The sequence below is a fragment of the Gobio gobio genome, assembly GCF_949357685.1.
Source record: "Gobio gobio genome assembly, chromosome: 17".
Classification (NCBI taxonomy): Eukaryota; Metazoa; Chordata; class Actinopteri; order Cypriniformes; family Gobionidae; genus Gobio; species Gobio gobio.
The window spans coordinates 2686498-2707436 of record NC_137110.1 but is presented as its reverse complement, the minus strand read 5'-3'; the positions used below and the strand labels follow the sequence as shown (position 1 = coordinate 2707436).

At 39.3% G+C, this 20939-nt stretch overlaps 1 protein-coding gene across 2 annotated transcripts in view; it reads left to right on the top strand.

The window, feature by feature from the left end:
• Positions 1-19460, top strand: part of tead3b (TEA domain family member 3 b) — a 101683-nt gene extending 82223 nt beyond the window's left edge. For both annotated transcript variants that reach the window (XM_079840939.1, XM_079840940.1), the window contains 6 exons: positions 5243-5304; positions 5420-5556; positions 8236-8409; positions 14258-14401; positions 14482-14634; positions 17615-19460. In XM_079840939.1, coding sequence (XP_079697065.1) covers positions 5243-5304; positions 5420-5556; positions 8236-8409; positions 14258-14401; positions 14482-14634; positions 17615-17728 — 784 coding nt within the window. In that variant the 3' untranslated portion in view covers positions 17729-19460. The remainder of the gene's footprint in view (positions 1-5242; positions 5305-5419; positions 5557-8235; positions 8410-14257; positions 14402-14481; positions 14635-17614) is intronic.
• Positions 19461-20939: the final 1479 nt, after the last annotated feature.

The following is a 20939-nucleotide window of genomic DNA, read 5'->3' as shown; positions in this document are numbered from 1 at the left end:
ATGTGTGTTTTCAGACGTGAGCTAGCGCACATGACTTTTGAAGCACTTTTTTCCCGCACGGAAGTAGGTGAACTTACGCTTGGCTGATACGGCCGAAACAATCAGTTGTGGGATAAGTGAAATGTGTGAAATATACCAACCAAAAACAATTTGTGTGCTTAAGAAAGGGTTCCCACAGTCAGGGACTTGAGAAGTTATGAAATTAGTGATAATGTACATAGTCATTATCACATAATAACCTGCTATATATATCAAATTAATAAATGTATGGACAAGAAATATTGATAAAAGTATATTTTTTTAAAGTCATGGCCATTTCTATAATTAATATACATATTCTAGTTATGCTCTGCTCTAAATTATTTAATGAGCTAGATATTGCTCGTCTGGCCTAAAACTGGTTTATTTTTGATGTTCAATTTGTGATCGAATCATTCTTTTGAGTCAGTTCTTTCCAATTGATTCATTTGAACTGGTTCACAAATCGATCTAAATGATGCATTAAAGGGTTAGTTCACCCAAAAATGTAAATTGTGTCATTAATGACTGACCCTCATGTGGTTGGACACCCGTCAGACCTCCGTTCATCTTCAGACACAAATGAAGATATTTTAGTGTAAATCTGATGCTCTGAAAGGCCTCCATTGACTCAACTTTACACTCTCAAGACCCTTAAAAGGCCCTAAAGACGTCCTTACAAAGTCCATCTCACTACAGCGGCTCTACAATAACTTTATGAAGCGACCAGAATAGTTTTTGTGTGCAAAAAAAACCTAAATAATGACTTGTATAGTGATGACCGATTTCAAAACACAGCATCATGAAGCTTCGGAGCGTTATGAATCAGTGAGTCGAATCAGCAGTTCGGAGCGTTATGAATCAGTGAGTCGATTCAGCAGTTCGGAGCGTTATGAATCAGTGAGTCGATTCAGCAGTTCGGAGCGTTATGAATCAGTGAGTCGATTCAGCGGTTTGAATCGCCAAATTTCAGCAGTTTGACGGTTTGACACGCGATCCGAATCATGATTCGACTCACTGATTCATAACGCTTCAAAGCTTCATGATGCTGTGTTTTGAAATCGTCATCTCTATATAAGTCGCTATTTAGGGTTTTTTTGCGCACAGAAACTATTCTCGTCTTCATAAAGTTATTGTAGAGCCGCTGTGGTGAGATGGACTTTGTAACTTTAGTCTTTAGTGTCTTTTAAGGGTCTTGAGAGTGTAAAGTTGAGCCAATGGAGGCCTTTCAGAGCATCAGATTTACACTAAAATATCTTCATTTGTGTCTGAAGATGAACGGAGGTCTGACGGGTGTCCAACCACATGAGGCTCAGTCATTAATGACACAATTTACATTTTTGGGTGAACTAACCCTTTAATGCATCAGTCTGAATCGATGATTTTTAACTCTTTCCCCGCCCGCATTTTTGATCACTTTCACAAAAATGTCATGGCCCCCAGAATATTTTGTTGTATGAATACCTGAACATGCAATCTATCAAAAGAAAGAACAGACCTTCTGCTTTTAAACCAAAAAACATGTTTTATTCTAGCTTCATGCGTTCTTTTTTTCTCTCTTAAGTTTCATTTAAAAAAGCATTTTGATAAAATCATGTTTTTGTCAAAGACTACATCCAGATCAGATTCAGAGCGAGTAGATGGAGTCCACATTTCATTCATTCAGTAACATTAGGCAATTTTGATTCAATGCTGTTTAATGTTCGCATTATTTTACACGATATTGCCAAAAGTGTTGTGATGCACATGACCTTCAAGGGGCCGTCCCCAAACTGGTCCCACAAAGTTGGGAGCATGAAATTGTCCAAAATGTCTTGGTGAAGCATTAAGAGTTCCTTTCACTGGAACTAGCCCCTGAAAAACAACCCCAGCCCATAATCCCCCCTCCACCAAACTTTACACTTGGCACAATGCAGTCAGGCAAGTCCCGTTCTCCTGGCAACCGCCAAACCCAGACTCGTCCATGGGATTGTCAGACAGAGAAGCGTGATTGGTCACTCAGAGAACACGTCTCCACTGCTCTAGAGTCCAGTGGCGGCGCACTTTACCCCACTGCATCCCACACTTTGCATTGCACTTGGTGATGTGAGGCTTGGATGAGCTGCTCGGCCACGCTTGAGTTCTCTGAGCTCCTGAGAGCGGCCCATTCTCTCACCACACACACACACACACACACACACACACACTCCTGAGAGCGGCCCATTCTCTCACCACACACACACACACACACACACACACACTCCTGAGAGCGGCCCATTCTCTCACCACACACACACACACACACACACACTCCTGAGAGCGGCCCATTCTCTCACCACACACACACACACACACACACACACACACACACACACACACACACACTCCTGAGAGCGGCCCATTCTCTCACCACACACACACACACACACACACTCCTGAGAGCGGCCCATTCTCTCACCACACACACACACACACACTCCTGAGAGCGGCCCATTCTCTCACCACACACACACACACACACACACACACACACACACTCCTGAGAGCGGCCCATTCTCTCACCACACACACACACACTCCTGAGAGCGGCCCATTCTCTCACCACACACACACACACACACACACTCCTGAGACCGGCCCATTCTCTCACCACACACACACACACACACACACACTCCTGAGAGCGGCCCATTCTCTCACCACACACACACACACACACACTCCTGAGAGCGGCCCATTCTCTCACCACACACACACACACACACACACTCCTGAGACCGGCCCATTCTCTCACCACACACACACACACACACACTCCTGAGAGCGGCCCATTCTCTCACCACACACACACACACACACACACACACACACACACACTCCTGAGAGCGGCCCATTCTCTCACCACACACACACACACACACACACACACACACACACTCCTGAGAGCGGCCCATTCTCTCACCACACACACACACACACACACACACACACACACACACACACTCCTGAGAGCGGCCCATTCTCTCACTAATGTGTGTAGAAGCGAACACACACACACACACACACACTCCTGAGAGCGGCCCATTCTCTCACCACACACACACACACACACACACACACACACACACTCCTGAGAGCGGCCCATTCTCTCACTAATGTGTGTAGAAGCGAACACACACACACACACACACTCCTGAGAGCGGCCCATTCTCTCACTTATGTGTGTAGAAGCGAACACACACACACACACACACACACACACACACACACTCCTGAGAGCGGCCCATTCTCTCACTAATGTGTGTAGAAGCGAACACACACACACACACTCCTAAGAGCGGCCCATTCTCTCACCACACACACACACACACACACTCCTGAGAGCGGCCCATTCTCTCACCACACACACACACACACACACTCCTGAGAGCGGCCCATTCTCTCACCACACACACACACACACACACACACTCCTGAGAGCGGCCCATTCTCTCACCACACACACACACACACACTCCTGAGAGCGGCCCATTCTCTCACCACACACACACACACACACACACACACACACACACACTCCTGAGAGCGGCCCATTCTCTCACCACACACACACACACACACACACACACACTCCTGAGAGCGGCCCATTCTCTCACCACACACACACACACACACACACACTCCTGAGAGCGGCCCATTCTCTCACTAATGTGTGTAGAAGCGAACACACACACACACACACACACTCCTGAGAGCGGCCCATTCTCTCACTTATGTGTGTAGAAGCGAACACACACACACACACACACACACACTCCTGAGAGCGGCCCATTCTCTCACTTATGTGTGTAGAAGCGAACACACACACACACACACACACACACTCCTGAGAGCGGCCCATTCTCTCACTAATGTGTGTAGAAGCGAACACACACACACACACACACACTCCTGAGAGCGGCCCATTCTCTCACTTATGTGTGTAGAAGCGAACACACACACACACACACACTCCTGAGAGCGGCCCATTCTCTCTCTAATGTGTGTAGAAGTGAACACACACACACACACACACACACACACACACACACTCCTGAGAGCGGCCCATTCTCTCACTAATGTGTGTAGAAGCGAACACACACACACACACACACACACACACACACACTCCTGAGAGCGGCCCATTCTCTCTCTAATGTGTGTAGAAGCGAACACACACACACACACACACACACACACACACACACACACACACACACACACACATACTCCTGAGAGCGGCCCATTCTCTCACTTATGTGTGTAGAAGCGAACACACACACACACACACACACACTCCTGAGAGCGGCCCATTCTCTCACTAATGTGTGTAGAAGCGAACACACACACACACACACACACTCCTGAGAGCGGCCCATTCTCTCTCTAATGTGTGTAGAAGTGAACACACACACACACACACACACACACACACTCCTGAGAGCGGCCCATTCTCTCACTAATGTGTGTAGAAGCGAACACACACACACACACACACACACACACACACTCCTGAGAGCGGCCCATTCTCTCACTAATGTGTGTAGAAGCGAACACACACACACACACACTCCTGAGAGCGGCCCATTCTCTCACTAATGTGTGTAGAAGCGAACACACACACACACACACACACTCCTGAGAGCGGCCCATTCTCTCACTAATGTGTGTAGAAGCGAACACACACACACACACACACACACACACACACACACACTCCTGAGAGCGGCCCATTCTCTCACCACACACACACACACACACACACACTCCTGAGAGCGGCCCATTCTCTCTCTAATGTGTGTAGAAGCGTCTGCTAGAGCTGGAGTTATACACCTGTGGCCATGAAGGGATTGAACACCTGAACTCAGGGATGTGGAGGAGCGGCTCAATACTTCTGGCAATATCGTGTAGATGCATCTGCATCTGCTTACATATGATATCATTAGCTTTTTGTGTGGTCTTCGCTTGGATCATGGGATTCTGTCCTCTTTCAGAAGATGTGTAATAGCGCCCCCTAGCGTATAACAGTGAAATCGCTGTCTTTCCCATAAAAGACAAGACAACTCGTCAGTGGCAAAAATCCAGCTGTCACAAATGATTGGTCGGAAAACGTGTGGGAACCCTAATAAGAGAATGTTTAACCCAAGTAAATAACATTAAATAATAACTTGAATTTGATTCTAACAAATCCTAAACACTTTTTCAGCATCAAGCCATTTCAAACTCCTTACCCAAACCTATCAGGACCTGTTCAACCCCCATTATCATGTAAGTGTCCTAGTACACTAGTGGCCCGTTTCGGGCACCGCTCACGTCTGCCAGCATTTCTTCTCTGTTTATGTCTGTGGTTGAGTCTAACTTGCGCCCTCTTGTGTTTGTCCAGCGTATGAGCCTCTGGCCCCGCCCCCTCCGCCGGTTGCCACCGCAGTGCCCGTATGGCAGGATCGCACCATCGCCTCCTCCAAACTCCGCCTCCTGGAGTACTCCGCCTTCATGGAGGTCCCGCAGGACCAGGACTCTGTGAGTAGAGACGAGCGCTCCACCCATATGAGCTTATCTGCGGAGACGGTGCTCGAAAACTAGGGCTGTCAAAAGATTAATCGCGATTAATCGCATCCAAAATAAAAGTTTGTGTTTACATAATACATGTGTGTGTACTCTGTTAATTATTATTTATATATAAATACACACACATTCATGTATATATTTAAGAAATATTTGCATGTATATACTGTATATACATTTATATAATCTATAATATATATATAAATATAAATGTTTTATATATATATATATATATATATATATATAAAAAATTCTTAAATATATACATGCTTGTGTGTGTATTTATATATAAATAATAATTAACAGAGTACACACACATGTATTATGTAAACACAAACTTTTATTTTGGATGCGATTAATCGCGATTAATCTTTTGACAGCCCTAATTACAATACAATTTGGTTACTCTTTATTTTAAGGTGTTACAGTGTTATTATTGTGGGTTTGCTACTGTTACAATTAAAAACTAGGGCTGTCAAAAGATTAATCGCGATTAATCACATCCAAAATAAAAGTTTGTGTTTACATAATACATTTGTGTGTACTCTGTTAATTATTATTTATATATAAAATACAAACACAAGCATGTATATATTTAAGAAAAAATATTTTTATATATAAAACATTTCTATATATTATAGATTATATAAATGTATACACAGTTTATACATGCAAATATTTCTTAAATATATACATGAATGTGTGTGTATTTATATATATATAATAATTAACAGAGTACACACACATATATTATGTAAACACAAACTTTTATTTTGGATGCGATTAATCGCGATTAATCTTTTGAAAAGTAGTGAAAATGCTTTTAGTTTGCAAGACGGATAAAGCAGATGCATACAAAAATACAGACGGCTCCTAAAGTAAACAATGTATCAGGGCTCATTTTGACAGCAAATTTTGATTTAGTTTTAGTTATATTTTAGTCGCCGGAATTGTTTTTAGTTTTAGTCTAGTTTTAGTCTCCTAAAATCTAATGAGTTTAGTTCAATTGTAATACATTAAGCATTTAATTATTACATAACCGACTGTCACTTGAACTGACATTTTGACATCATTTTGTTTTTGACATTAAAAATACACGAAAGAGCTCAATTCACTTTTAGTTTGTTTTTTAAAAACATCTCTATAGTTTTTATAACTTTGTATTTCGGTTTTAGTTAGTAGGCCATATCAGATTAAGCTAAAGCTTCAAATATGTTTGTTTATTTATTTACTTTTATTTCAGTTAACATTTATTTAATTTCAAGTTATGAAGATTTTTTTTAGGGCTGTCAAAAGATTAATCGCGATTAATCGCATCCAAAATAAACGTTTGTGTTTACATAATATATGTGTGTGTACTGTGTATAATTATTATGTATATATAAATACAAACACATTCATGTATATATTTAAGAAATATTTGCATGTATATACTGTATATACATTTATATTAAATATAAATATTTTATATATAAATATAATACATTTTTCTTAAATATACAGTATACATGCTTGTGTGTGTTTTTATATATAAATAATAATTATACACAGTACACACACATATATTATGTAAACACAAACTTTTATTTTGGATGAGATTAATCGCGATTAATCTTTTGACAGCCCACATTTTTTTTAATGGTTTTAGTGAACTATTATAACCCTGATACTTTATTGAATATGTGTCAAATACTGGTCTTTCCTCCTGAATATGAATTAAATGGGAATGAAATTAAATATAGTTTATTGTGTAACCAAAAACGAATATATAATGCGTGACTTTTAATGATAAACAGCTGGAAATACACCAGGACTCTTATTTTGAAATGTCTGCGCCTCTATTGCAGTTGCAGGAGCTCATTCAAGTTCAGATGAGGAGATAAAATATGCATTATTACAACCGTCTAAAACATATTACTATATAAACATTGTGATTATTCATCAGCATTAGTTCATAAACACTGGTCTGGCATAAATGTGTTATTGATTGAGCCGCTCTGGAGCTGGATTGGGTGTGTGTGTGTGTGTGTGTGTGTGTGTGTGTTATTGATTGAGCCGCTCTGGAGCTGGATTGGGTGTGTGTGTGTGTGTGTGTGTGTGTGTGTGTGTGTGTGTGTGTGTGTGTGTGTTATTGATTGAGCCGCTCTGGAGCTGGATTGGGTGTGTGTGTGTGTGTGTGTGTGTGTGTGTGTGTGTGTGTGTGTGTGTGTGTGTGTGTGTGTGTGTGTGTGTGTGTGTGTGTGTGTGTGTTATTGATTGAGCCGCTCTGGAGCTGGATTGGGTGTGTGTGTGTGTGTGTGTGTGTTATTGATTGAGCCGCTCTGGAGCTGGATTGGGTGTGTGTGAGCCTGTAGATCGTGTGTTTTCCAGAGGTTAGATCAGTTCAGATCAAACATGTGACACAGGACATCAGTTCTGACCCCATCTCTGCCCTAATCCACCCTCACTAACCTCACTATTCTCCTCTCGCTTTTATTTGCTGACGAAAATGACAGTTGATTTTCCTCATAGTTTTTGTCATCCAACACTAGTTTTTAGTGATCGTCTCATTTTCGTCAGTGAAAAAAGCTTGTTGACGAAAATTATTCGTCAACGAAATTAACAGTGCAATGTATTTGACATTTGTCTTCACAGTACAGCAAACACCTGTTTGTCCACATCGGGCAGACCAACCCGTCCTACAGTGACCCTCTGCTGGAGGCGGTGGACATCCGACAGATCTACGACAAGTTCCCTGAGAAGAAGGGAGGACTGAAGGAGCTGTACGAGAAGGGCCCTCAAAACGCCTTCTTCCTCGTCAAATTTTGGGTGCGTCACATCAGCTATAACTCATTATATAGACGGTTTCATCGGACATGTTGCCACGGTTACGCGCTTGGCCCGAAGTTAAAGGGTTAGTTCACCCAAAAATGTAAATTGTGTCATTAATGACTGAGCCTCATGTGGTTGGACACCCGTCAGACCTCCGTTCATCTTCAGACACAAATGAAGATATTTTAGTGTAAATCTGATGCTCTGAAAGGCCTCCATTGGCTCAACTTTACACTCTCAAGACCCTTAAAAGACACTAAAGACTAAAGTTACAAAGTCCATCTCACTACAGCGGCTCTACAATAACTTTATGAAGACGAGAATAGTTTTTGTGCGCAAAAAAACCCTAAATAACGACTTATATAGTGATGACGATTTCAAAACACGGCATCATGAAGCTTCGAAGCGTTATGAATCAGTGAGTCGATTCATGATTCGGATTGTGTGTCAAACTGCTGAATCGACTCACTGATTCATAACGCTTCGAAGCTTCATGATGCCGTGTTTTGAAATCGTCATCACTATATAAGTCGTTATTTAGGGTTTTTTTGCGCACAAAAACTATTCTCGCCGATTCATAAAGTTATTGTAGAGCCGCTGTAGTGAGATGGACTTTGTAACTTTAGTCTTTAGTGTCTTTTAAGGGTCTTGAGAGTGTAAAGTTGAGCCAATGGAGGCCTTTCAGAGCATCAGATTTACACTAAAATATCTTCATTTGTGTCTGAAGATGAACGGAGGTCTGACGGGTGTCCAACCACATGAGGCTCAGTCATTAATGACACAATTTACATTTTTGGGTGAACTAACCCTTTAATTTCCGGTCTGTTTGTTTATCGGTCTGGCGAGGGGATAGTATGGCGCACTACTCAGTAGAAACACATTTTTGACGTACTATTCTTGGATAACATGATATAAATATTAACGATTAAGCAGAGAGAATATGACACCAGCGCAAAAACAGTGTGTGCGACTCACCAAAAAGCCTTAAATGCTTCATTAATATCCAGCAGCGTCTAATGTCATTCAGACTGTATGGCTAATGTAATTTACTTGCTATTTATTTAGCTTGTTATTAGAAATAATCTACTCTAGAGGAACTTATTTGGGCTGTGTTTACACCTGGCATTAACATGTGATCACCGTGATCATCAGCCAATCAGGACACGGCGAATTTACATTTGTTCACATCAAGTGGTCGCCGTCTGGATAACTGATCTCATTTATGTTTCCCGCAAAACATTTAAATGTGTCTTTATCACGGAGTGCAAAACAACTTTCGCTTTGTCCTCTATTAATGGCAATAGAACACTGGATTTTTTGTGATGCATTCATACAATCAATCTCAAATAGGGCCGTTTATCTACAAGTTAACTTTCCCAATATTAATCTTATATTATGAAACAAAGAAACATGTTATTCCGAAGCATTGCATTATTGAAGGTGAGCGCGCAAGCATTTATAGATACTGCACAGAAAACGGCATTACACGGTCCTTAAAGGGTTAGTTCACCCAAAAATGTAATTCTCTCGCTCATGTCGTTCCAAACCTGTAAGATCTTCGTTCATCTTCGGAACACAAATTAAGATATTTTTCTTCTTCTCTATGGTCTTACGGGTTGGGGTCGACATGAGGGAGAGTAATTAATAACAGGATTTTCAGTTTTGGGTGAACTTATCCTTTAAAGGAACACAAGTCCCTTAGAGTTAAATAGTTTTACCGTTTTTGAATCCATTCAGCCGATCTTTGTATCTGGCGGTAGCACTTTTAGCATTAGCTTAGCATACATCATTGATTCTGATCAGTCCATTAGCATCTCATTCAAAAAATGACCAAAGACACTTTCAATATTTTTCCTATTTAAAACTTGACTCTTCTACAGTTACATCGTGTGCTAAGACCAACTGAAAATGAAAAGTTGTGATTTTCTACACCGATATGGCTAGAACTACTTTCTCATTCCTGCGTAATAGTCGCGGATCTTCGCGGCGCAATGATATTACAGCGCCTGAAAGTAGTCCAGCTAGGGAACTTTCAATGTGACCGGCACTAAGTTCGTGTAGTTGCAGAGAAAGTTTCAGGCTTGCAGCCGACAAATTGTGTTGTGGCTTTAGCTGTGATTAGCCATGGTTGTGTGTGTTGTAAAGGGCTGTGATAGTAAGTCGAAGGTGTAACTACCACCATGTTCCACAGAATACCAACAAATCATTGCGCCGCTGCAGCCATGGTACGGCCGCGAAGATCCGCGACTATTACGCAGGAATGAGAAAGTAGTTCTAGCCATATCGGTGTAGAAAATCGCAACTTTTCATTTTCAGTTGGTCTTAGCACACGATGTAACTGTAGAAGAGTCAAGTTTTAAATAGGAAAAATATTGAAAGTGTCTTTGGTCATTTTTTGAATGAGATGCTAATGGACTGATCAGAATCAATTATGTATGCTAAGCTATGCTAAAAGTGCTACCGCCAGATACAAAGATCGGCTGAATGGATTCAAAAACGGTAAAACTATTTAACTCTAGGGGACTCGTAAAATGAGCCTATTTTCAAATAGTGTTCCTTTAAGGGGGGCGTTTCCCCTACTCTATATTGCAGACAGAAATGGGAGATTATTTATAATAAACATGCTGAAACAATATAAACATGTAAATTAAGATAATGCTGCCCAAATAAAATGAAAGATGATAGCGCATAAGAAAGATAACGCAGCCTCTGTTGTTATTGATTTTTTGCGGACGACAACCGGAAGTTACGTTTTGGCCACAAAAGCGCGCATGCGCAGTAACGTTTGTTTATGTTGTTGCCGTTGAAACCGTCTATAGCACGATCCTGCATACATTGAGAAGCGTGACTTAATGACGCCTCCGTTGTTTATGGGAACGTGTTTGACCGTTGGACTGCAGTCGGCTGAGAAAGGGAAAATGGAACTTGTGAACAGAAAACGTGTTGTTTGGCAGTACTTTCAGTCAAAAGAAGGCGATTCAAGCCGAGCTACATGTTCAATTTGCAATGCTGATTTGTCTCATGGTGACAAGGACCTTAAACAATCCATAGTTTTCAGTCATGTGACTGTCGCTGAGCCTTGGAGGGCAAAACCGCCATAGAACTCATAGAACTACAGCACAAGCCTGTCAAATTTCCATCTTAAAACAAAAATATGTGAACAAGATGCATGTTTTGGGCACTTATGATCCATATAATAATAATAATAATAAATCTTTATTTTCTATAGCGCCTTTAAATGTACATCTCAAAGCGCTTTACAGAAACAGACAAAACATAGTACACAAAAGTAGAAATAAACAAAAAAGAAAAATGATTAAAAAGAAAAATGTTATATCAAAAACAATTAAAAACTATATAAAATTGATACAAACGTTCAATAAAAAGCTACCCTAAAAAAATGAGTTTTAAGGCAAGATTTAAAAATGCAAAGGGATTGAGCTTGCCTTATCTCAATCGGGAAAGAATTCCATAATTTTGGAGCTGATGGGGAAAAGCCCTATCACCCATTAGTCTTAGACGAGTTTTTGGAACAACTAAAAGACCAGTTTCAGATGAACGAAGATTACGCGTCGGAGTATAGGGGATTAAAAGCTCAGACAAATATTGTGGTGCCAACCCATGTAAAGCCTTGTAAGTAAGCATCAAGATTTTAAAATCAACCCTAAACTTGATATTCAGCTCCTGCTGCAGTGTTTCAATCGCTGAAAACAGCGGGACGTTTTTAAAATGCTTAACGTGAAAAACGCTATAGGGTGAGTTGCACCAATAAGGATTAAATTAAGCAAAGTTTTATTTTAAATCGAGTCGTTGCATCACTTCATTTTAAACACAGATAAATTACACAGTAAAACTGCGATAGAGCTGATCAAGCAGCAGACAGAGGTGAACTGAAGACCCCACCCTTAAAGTGCTGGAATGAACTAAAACACTGATATTAAAACATCAAATTCAGTTTACACCTTTTTGATGATGCATTCTATATACAGGCGAGTAGATGAGGCAAGAATATGAACGCAACGTGTTTTCTTTATGATGGGTTTCGATGGGGAAAACACCTTGTGTTGCACTAATATTCTGTGTTCGTCTGCTTTCCTGTACAAAGTATGCAACATCAATAAGGTGTATATTGAATTTGGTATTTTAATATCATTGTCTTACTGCATTAATACTGACTACAAACCTGGTAAAAATGACTAGCGGGCAATGGAGCAGAGCCTTGTTTTGACCTCCAGGTGGGCGTTCCTATAAGCGCGTGACGACACGTGAAAACTATGGATAGCCGCTGTTAAAACATTTGCGTATTAAACATCTGAAAGAATACGAGTTGTGTGTGAGGGAATCTACAGACAGCAGCCAGAGGTACGGCAAAGGAAGGACCGTCATCCTGGAATAATGTTGCCTATTCTTAATTAGAAGTCAATTAAATTATAAATACACTGCTGTAGGGATGCTCATCTCGGTTCATTTTCCCAACGACAACCGCTGCTCATTATCCGATTATTAACGTTAACTGATTAGATTATAATACTGAATTGGCATTAAATGAAAATACGATTGACGAGTGTCTGTTTATTTTACCGTGCAAACATCAGCATACAGATCAGATAAATAAAAATAATAAAATAAATAGGCCTACACTAAATATTTTTCTCTTAAATAATGACCAAATTAAGATAAAATAAAAATACACTGAATCCGTTTGAAGCTTTGAAGAACCGGAATAGTTTTTTGTCAAATAAAAATAGCAGGCCTACCTCAATCCACACCTCAATTTTAAAGTAACATGTCAAAGGATTAGTTCACTTTTAAATAAACTTTTGCTGATAATTTACTCACCCCCATCTCATCCAAGATGTCCATGTCTTTCTTTCTGCAGTCGAAAATAAATGAAGGTTTTTGATGAAAACATTCCAGGATTGTTCTCCATATAATGGACTTCAATGGGCTCCAAACGGTCCAAATGAGTTTCAGTGCAGCTTCAAAGGGCTTTAAACGACCCCAGATGATGAATAAGGGTCTGATCTAGCCAAACCATCAGCAGTATTTATGCTATTATTTTACCTCTTATCAGATGAACGTGATCATCTCTGAGCTCCGCCATAACTTCCGCTGAGTGAGGTCAAAATACGAGCGTGGTCATAGATATATCGATCATAGATGCCTTATTCTACTAATCCGTGCAGTCGCTAATGAGGCATCTACATATACATCTATGACCACGCTCGTATTTTGACCTCACTCAGCGGAAGTTATGGCGGAGCTCAGAGATGATCACGTTCATCTGATAAGAGGTAAAATAATATCATAAATACTGCTGATGGTTTGTCTAGATCAGACCCTTATTCATCATCTGGGGTCATTTAAAGCCCTTTGAAGCTGCACTGAAACTCATTTGGGCCGTTTGGGGCCCATTAAAGTCCATTATATGGAGAACAATCCTGGAATGTTTTCATCAAAAACCTTCATTTCTCTTCGACTGCAGAAAGAAAGACATGGACATCTTGGATGACATGGGGGTGAGTAAATGATCAGCAAAAGTTTATTTAAAAGTGAACTAATCCTTTAAGTGATGTGGGTTAGTCTGGAGCGCAACCTGTTGACAGAAAAAAATGTTACCGGTTAAATGAATGATTCAATCACTCACTCATAAAGACTTCAAGTGTTCATTCCTGAATCTGAAGCATTTACGAATCTCCTGAATGAAAGATTCAATTTAACAGTCTCCTGTCGCCATCTACTGGTGTAACAATGCAATTGATACAAAGGTGATTTACTCTATTTTTAGTTTTAGTTGGTTGCAGCGTCTCATGCACTTCAGCACTGAGTGTGTTTCTCCTCTCAGGCGGATCTGAATAACAGTGGCGTCCAGGATGGACCAGGCTCCTTCTACGGAGTCAGCAGTCAGTACAGCAGCTCGGAGAACATGACCATCACCGTCTCCACCAAGGTCTGCTCCTTCGGGAAGCAAGTGGTGGAGAAAGTGGAGGTGAGTCTGATCGCCAACAGGATTAAAATGACGGAGAAGTGCCGGTGCTTCTCTTCTAAAAGCCCTGTGTTGATTTGCAGACGGAGTACGCTCGTGTGGAGGGAGGGAAGTGTTTGTATCGAATCCATCGCTCGCCCATGTGCGAATATATGATCAACTTCATCCACAAGCTCAAGCACCTGCCTGAGAAATACATGATGAACAGCGTATTAGAAAACTTCACCATCTTACAGGTAAAATGACCAAGTGTGGTCCGATCAAACAGACGAGCTACTGGAGCTCAAACTGCTCCAGAAGTTAATGCTGGTTCAAAATATCTGAGTTACTTTTTCAAATAAATAACTCAAGTTACTTTGTTTTCCCATTTATTGACTGAGAGCTCTCCTGTCCTCATGTTGAGAATAATCGTAGGCGTTGTGTGTGAACATGAGGGTTATTGTAGTTCTAGACTAAATGTGAGCACTTGCACAAAAACAGATTCAGGAGTCCTTAAAGGGTTAGTTCACCCAAAAATGTAAATTGTGTCATTAATGACTGAGCCTCATGTGGTTGGACACCCGTCAGTCCTCCGTTCATCTTCAGACACAAATGAAGATATTTTAGTGTAAAGCTGATGCTGAGAAAGGCTTCAGATAGGCCTCCATTGGCATTCAGTACATTTACACTCACAAGACCCATAAAAGGCTCTAAAAACATCATTACAAAGTCCATCTCACCACAGTGACTCTACAATAATCTTACGATGCGACGACAATAGTTTTTGTGCGCAAAAAAAAATCAAAATAACACCTTTATCCAACTTGTTCTTGTCTTCCGTGTGTGTCTCCACGACGCATGCGTGAGAATATGAGCAGATCCGGCGTTCGGACACATGACCCAGAAGAGATTTGTTTACGAGCAGAGGAAGACGCGCGTATCTCAGCTGTTGAATTCTACACTGATCGTGCTTTAGGTCTCGGTGTAGTTCTCAAAATGGGGCTAAAGTGGCATTTCATGGATTCCCGAACGCTGGATCTGCTCATATTCTCGCGCATGCGTCGTGGAGACACACACGGAAGACAAGAACAAGCTGGATAAAGGTGTTATTTTGATTTTTTTTTGCGCACAAAAACTATTGTCGTCGCTTCGTAAGATTATTGTAGAGCCACTGTGGTGAGATGGACTTTGTAACGATGTTTTTAGTGCCTTTTATGGGTCTTGTGAGTGTAAATGTACTGAATGCCAATGGAGGCCTATCTGAAGCCTTTCTCAGCATCAGCTTTACACTAAAATATCTTCATTTGTGTCTGAAGATGAACGGAGGTCTGACGGGTGTCCAACCACATGAGGGTGAGGAATTAATGACACAATTTTCATTTTTGGGTGAACTAACCCTTTAAAATGAATAAAATCAGAGTACTATGCAAACCTCCTATACTACCACACTATTTGTGTGCATTTAATTTCACTTTATTGACCAATGTACTTGCTGCTGACCTTCAATGATTGAGTTAAACCATAAGCAAAAATAACTTTTTTCCTATTATTTTTTGTTTTTATTGGTGAAGCAAGTGTTGAACTTTTTTCTTCTGCAATCTGAAAGGATTGTTTGAGCTGCGCCCTCTACTGTACCAGCATTTCCTTCAGTCTGAGGCTTATTATTTACATTTTTGTTGTGGAAAGGCCTTTACATTTTTCCAAAAATATAACTTTTTTTTGTTATAAAAAACAAACAAATAAGGCCAGCCCAGAAGTAACGTAACGCATTACTTTTCTAAAAAAGTAACTAAGTAACGCAATTAGTTACTTTTTAAGGAAGTAACGCAATATTGTAATGCATTACTTTTTAAAGTAACTTTCCCCAATCCAATCCAATCGAGCATCTGTGGGATGTGCTGAACAAACAAGTCTGATCTGTGGAGGCCCCACCTCACAACTTACAGGACTTAAAGGATCTGCTGCTAACATCTTGGTGCCAGATCCCACAGCACACCTTCAGGGGTCTAGAGGAGTCCATGCCTCCAATATTAGGAAGGGTTTATATTAGTATATATTAGGGATGCAACAATACAGTTAGTCCACGGTTCAATACATACCTCGGTTTTTAACCACGGTTTTCAGTTCGGTTTTTTGCTATTCTATTCTTAAGCGACAGGAACAGCGAGAGTTTTATTGCAATACTCTTTCTTTATTTTACTTTAAAGAATTTAAAACCTTACTTAAACTTTAAACTTTACTTAAAAAAAAACCCTTGTACACATTCCTAGTGTATTGTATAATATAAAATAAATATATTTAAAGATTTACACTGGCAGCTCAGAGCTGTACAGCAGCATTTAAGTATGAAATTTAATGAATAAATGTAAAAATAAAACACTACATAAACTTAACTATAAGATATACACTGATTCTTATTAAAGCTGCTGTATTAAAGTTCTTCAGTCAAGAGCAGTGAGTGATTTTCTCTTTGTCTTTTGTTGTTGTATTAACATTAAAGGGATAGTTCGTTCAAAAATGAAAATTCTTTCATTGAGAAATGAATACAGGTTTGGAACAATATTAGAGTAAATAATGACATAATTAGAGGTGAACTGTCCCTTTAAGGACAGCGTGTTCACTATAGGCTGCGCCGCTGTCAATTAAAGACCTGCACACATCTAATATACAGACACACACCGATTTTACTTTCACTTTAGACATAACCGACTGTGTTTATGTTAACCATGTGTGTATTTGACAGTATTAGCGCAGTAAGACGACTACTTAGTCCAGTAATCGCGTGTTTGACAGGCGTTTAGTGCGCGCGCTCTGAAAAGCGCATGTTAAACCGCGCAGGCGAATGAGCCGGCAAGGCTTTAAAACGCATGCAAATATTGAACTTTGGTGATTGTGAATTACTCTAGTGTTCTGTGAGTATAACTCCACCACTAATGTGTGATGTGAATGTATGTCGCGTTGTTCAATATTGGGATGGAGGAAAATGATAGAATTTGCAGAAAAATAATGAATTCAATGCAAAACCGAAAAACCGCAATTCACAAGCGCGTATTGAACCGTGAATGCCGTACCGAACGGCTCAATATTATATTGAGAATTGTGGCATCCCTAGTAGATATGCATGTTATTTTATAAATATGGTGAAATAAGATTTGTCATATCGCTTGCATGAATGAAATCCGTGTTTTTTTGTGTTTCTGTGATGGTAATTCTCTGCACTTGTGTGGCTTTCTCCAGGTGGTGACCAACAGGGAAACCCAGGAGACTCTACTGTGTATAGCGTTTGTATTTGAAGTGTCTACGAGTGAACACGGGGCGCAGTACCACGTCTATAGGCTCATCAAGGACTAGCAGACTTCTCTACAGACTTCTGTTGCTTTGCACAGTCCCTCCGCCACACACATCGGAGGAATACGCCAAAATGTCCAAACATCGGAGGAATACGCCAAAATGTTACACAGAACCAAAAATGTTTTGCTTCTGTTCTGATCCTGGTGCAGATTTTAATTGAGTCTTTGAGGACCTAAAAAAATATAGTATTACTCTGTTTAAAAAAAAAACAACTTTTTATGTACTTGTTTTTAAATGCCTTAAATACAAAATGGGTCACGTTGGTTTTGTTGCATTTGCAGATCATCGATGTCTTTAACGCGCCGTTGCGTCTCCATGGAGGGAATGTGAATGTGTGGATGGGAAAGAATGTCACGGAAGACAATGTGTGCCGTTTAGTGGTGCATGCAGCATTTTACAGTGATATAAGAAGGGTGAATCTCATCAAGAGTCTCATTTCACTCTAAAATCAACAGAAAAGATATATGCATATGCATAGAATATATGCTATAAAATGTTTACCATATGCATTATAAACCCTATGTATGGTAAAGGTTTGCTCTTTTTTTCACTCCTTTTAGATGCAAATTTATGGTTTATAATGCGTATGGTATACATTTGATAATATAACAAATGCATATGCATGGATTATATGGTATAAAATGTTTGCCATATGCATTATAAACCTTATGTATGGTAAATGTTTCCTCTTGTATTTTTTTTCTCCCTTAAGATGCAAATGTACAGTACATAGGGTTTATAATGCGAATGGTATATATTTGATATACTAAAATGCATATGCATGGAATATATAGAATAAAAATATATACCATATGCATTATAATCCTTATGTATGGTGCATATGATTAATAATGCACATGATATATATTTGATAATATACCAAAAAATGCATATGCATGGAATATATGGTATTAAATATATATGATGCATTGTAAACCTTATGTATGTTTGCTCTTTTCTTTTTTACTCCCTTTAGATGCAAATGTATATTACATAGGGTTTATATTGCATATGGTACAATATATATTTCATGCATATGCATGTGGTATATTATCAAATATATACCATATGCATTACAAACCATACGTTTGCATCTAAAGTGAGTAAAAAAGAGAAAAAAAGAGCAAATGTATACTATATGCACCATACATATGATTAATAATGCATATGGTATATATTTGATATACTAAAATACATATGCATGGAATATATAGAATAAAATATATGCCATATGCATTATAATCCTTATGGATGGTGCATATGATTTATAATGCACATGATATATATTTGATTATATACCAAAAAATGCATATGCATGGAATATATGTTATTAAATATATATGATGCATTGTAACCTTATGTATAGTATATGTTTGTTCTTTTTTTCTTTTCTTTTTTACTCCCTTTAGATGCAAATGTATATTACATATGGTTTATAATGCATATGGTACATATTTATTCATGCATATGCATTTGGTATTTTATCAAATATATACCATATGCATTATAAACCCTATGTAAAGTGTATGTTTGCTCTTTTTTTTTTTACTCCCTTTAGATGCAAATGTATGGTTTATAATGCATATGGTATATATTTGATATACTAAAATGCATATGCATGGAATATATGGAATTAAATATTTACCATATGCATTATAATCCTTATGTATGGTGCATATGGTTTATAATGCATATGATATATATTTGATAATATACCAAAAATGCATATGCATGGGATGTTAAATATATATGATGCATTATAATCCTTATAGTGCATATGGTATGGTATATATTTTTGCATTTTGACATAATTTTCATCATGCATGTTGCCTCTCTAAATTCTTATCATAATGCAACAGAAAGCGTTATTCTCATAACTAAGGCAGAAATCATCATGTTATTACTAGCATTATATTATGTCATCATGCATTAATATTTTTTGTTGATTTTAGGGTGTAATACGACCTGACGTGTTTCATGAGATTCCCCTGATTTTGTAAACGAGGACCAGGTCGGCCAGCGGAGGGTTTACGCTCATTTTCACTGCAGTTACACTTTCTTTTCCTGGCCTTTGCGCAACACAAGATGTCAGCCGAGGCGGGTACGAGAGGATTTAGAGTAGTTGACCCGGATGTGAGTGCCTTGATTGATACTCTGAAGTGCCTTTTGACTACCTCTCTAGGATTAGATAACGCCATCGATTTCCTGACAAAGTATTTGACTGTTCGCTGAAGATGTCCGTCGAGATTTTATACCTTTAACCCTGGACCGATACCTCGATTACGAGGGTAACAAGTGCATTTTCGCATTGGTTTTGAGCTAAGTATAGTATTCCTGGTGTTCAAGTGTAAAAGGGAAAGTCGTTGATTTCTCCACGTACGTCGACACAACCGTGTGTCATATATTGTTTGTGCTTCTTTTTTTACTCCCTCTACATGTAAAGTCTCTTCACGGTGCGCCGCCATTTTGTGATCATGGGTATCTTTTGCTACTACTGAAAATGGAACCGTGTTTATTTTCCCCTCGGAGAACTTGAATTTTAGATCTGATTTGATGTTTAAAATGGCCGATGTAGCAGTTTCGTCCCACTTGCCCTTTAAATTGGTTTATGATGTTTTTGGGATGGTTTTTAGTCATGAGTTGGCACTCGCTGAGAGCAGTTTTATGTCTTGATCAGTTTTGAAGGTACTGCTAATTCTTGGGTACACCTTAATGTATATTGGTACAATCTTAACCTTCATTTTCATGTTTGACGAGAGTTTCCTCAATTGTATTTTTCCCCCTTACAGGCTTTTTTGTTTCCTTTTTTTTTATATAATTATTATGATTATTAATTGTATGTTTGCTCTTTCGATTGATCCTATATGCATACATTGAGAAATTCTGCGTGTTCTGTTATTTTATGCCATAATCTAAGTGGTGTTGGCAAAAGCTTTCCCGTTTTTAACAGTTCCCTTATTGGTTGTGCAGTTATGTATCGAATATCTTCAATGTTAGGGGTTTGTACAATATAATCAAAACCATGTATAGCAATACCAATAAAATGGCATGGGTCTCCTTGGACCGCATTTCTTAAAACACACTTATAACTTTGTAATAGTGTCTTATTCTCTTCAACAACGAGGTGGACCATCGTAAAGGCACAATATGTAAGATTTTTGGATTAAAATATGTGTGTGGCGCTCGTCTCGCATTAGCAATTGCTTCAGCG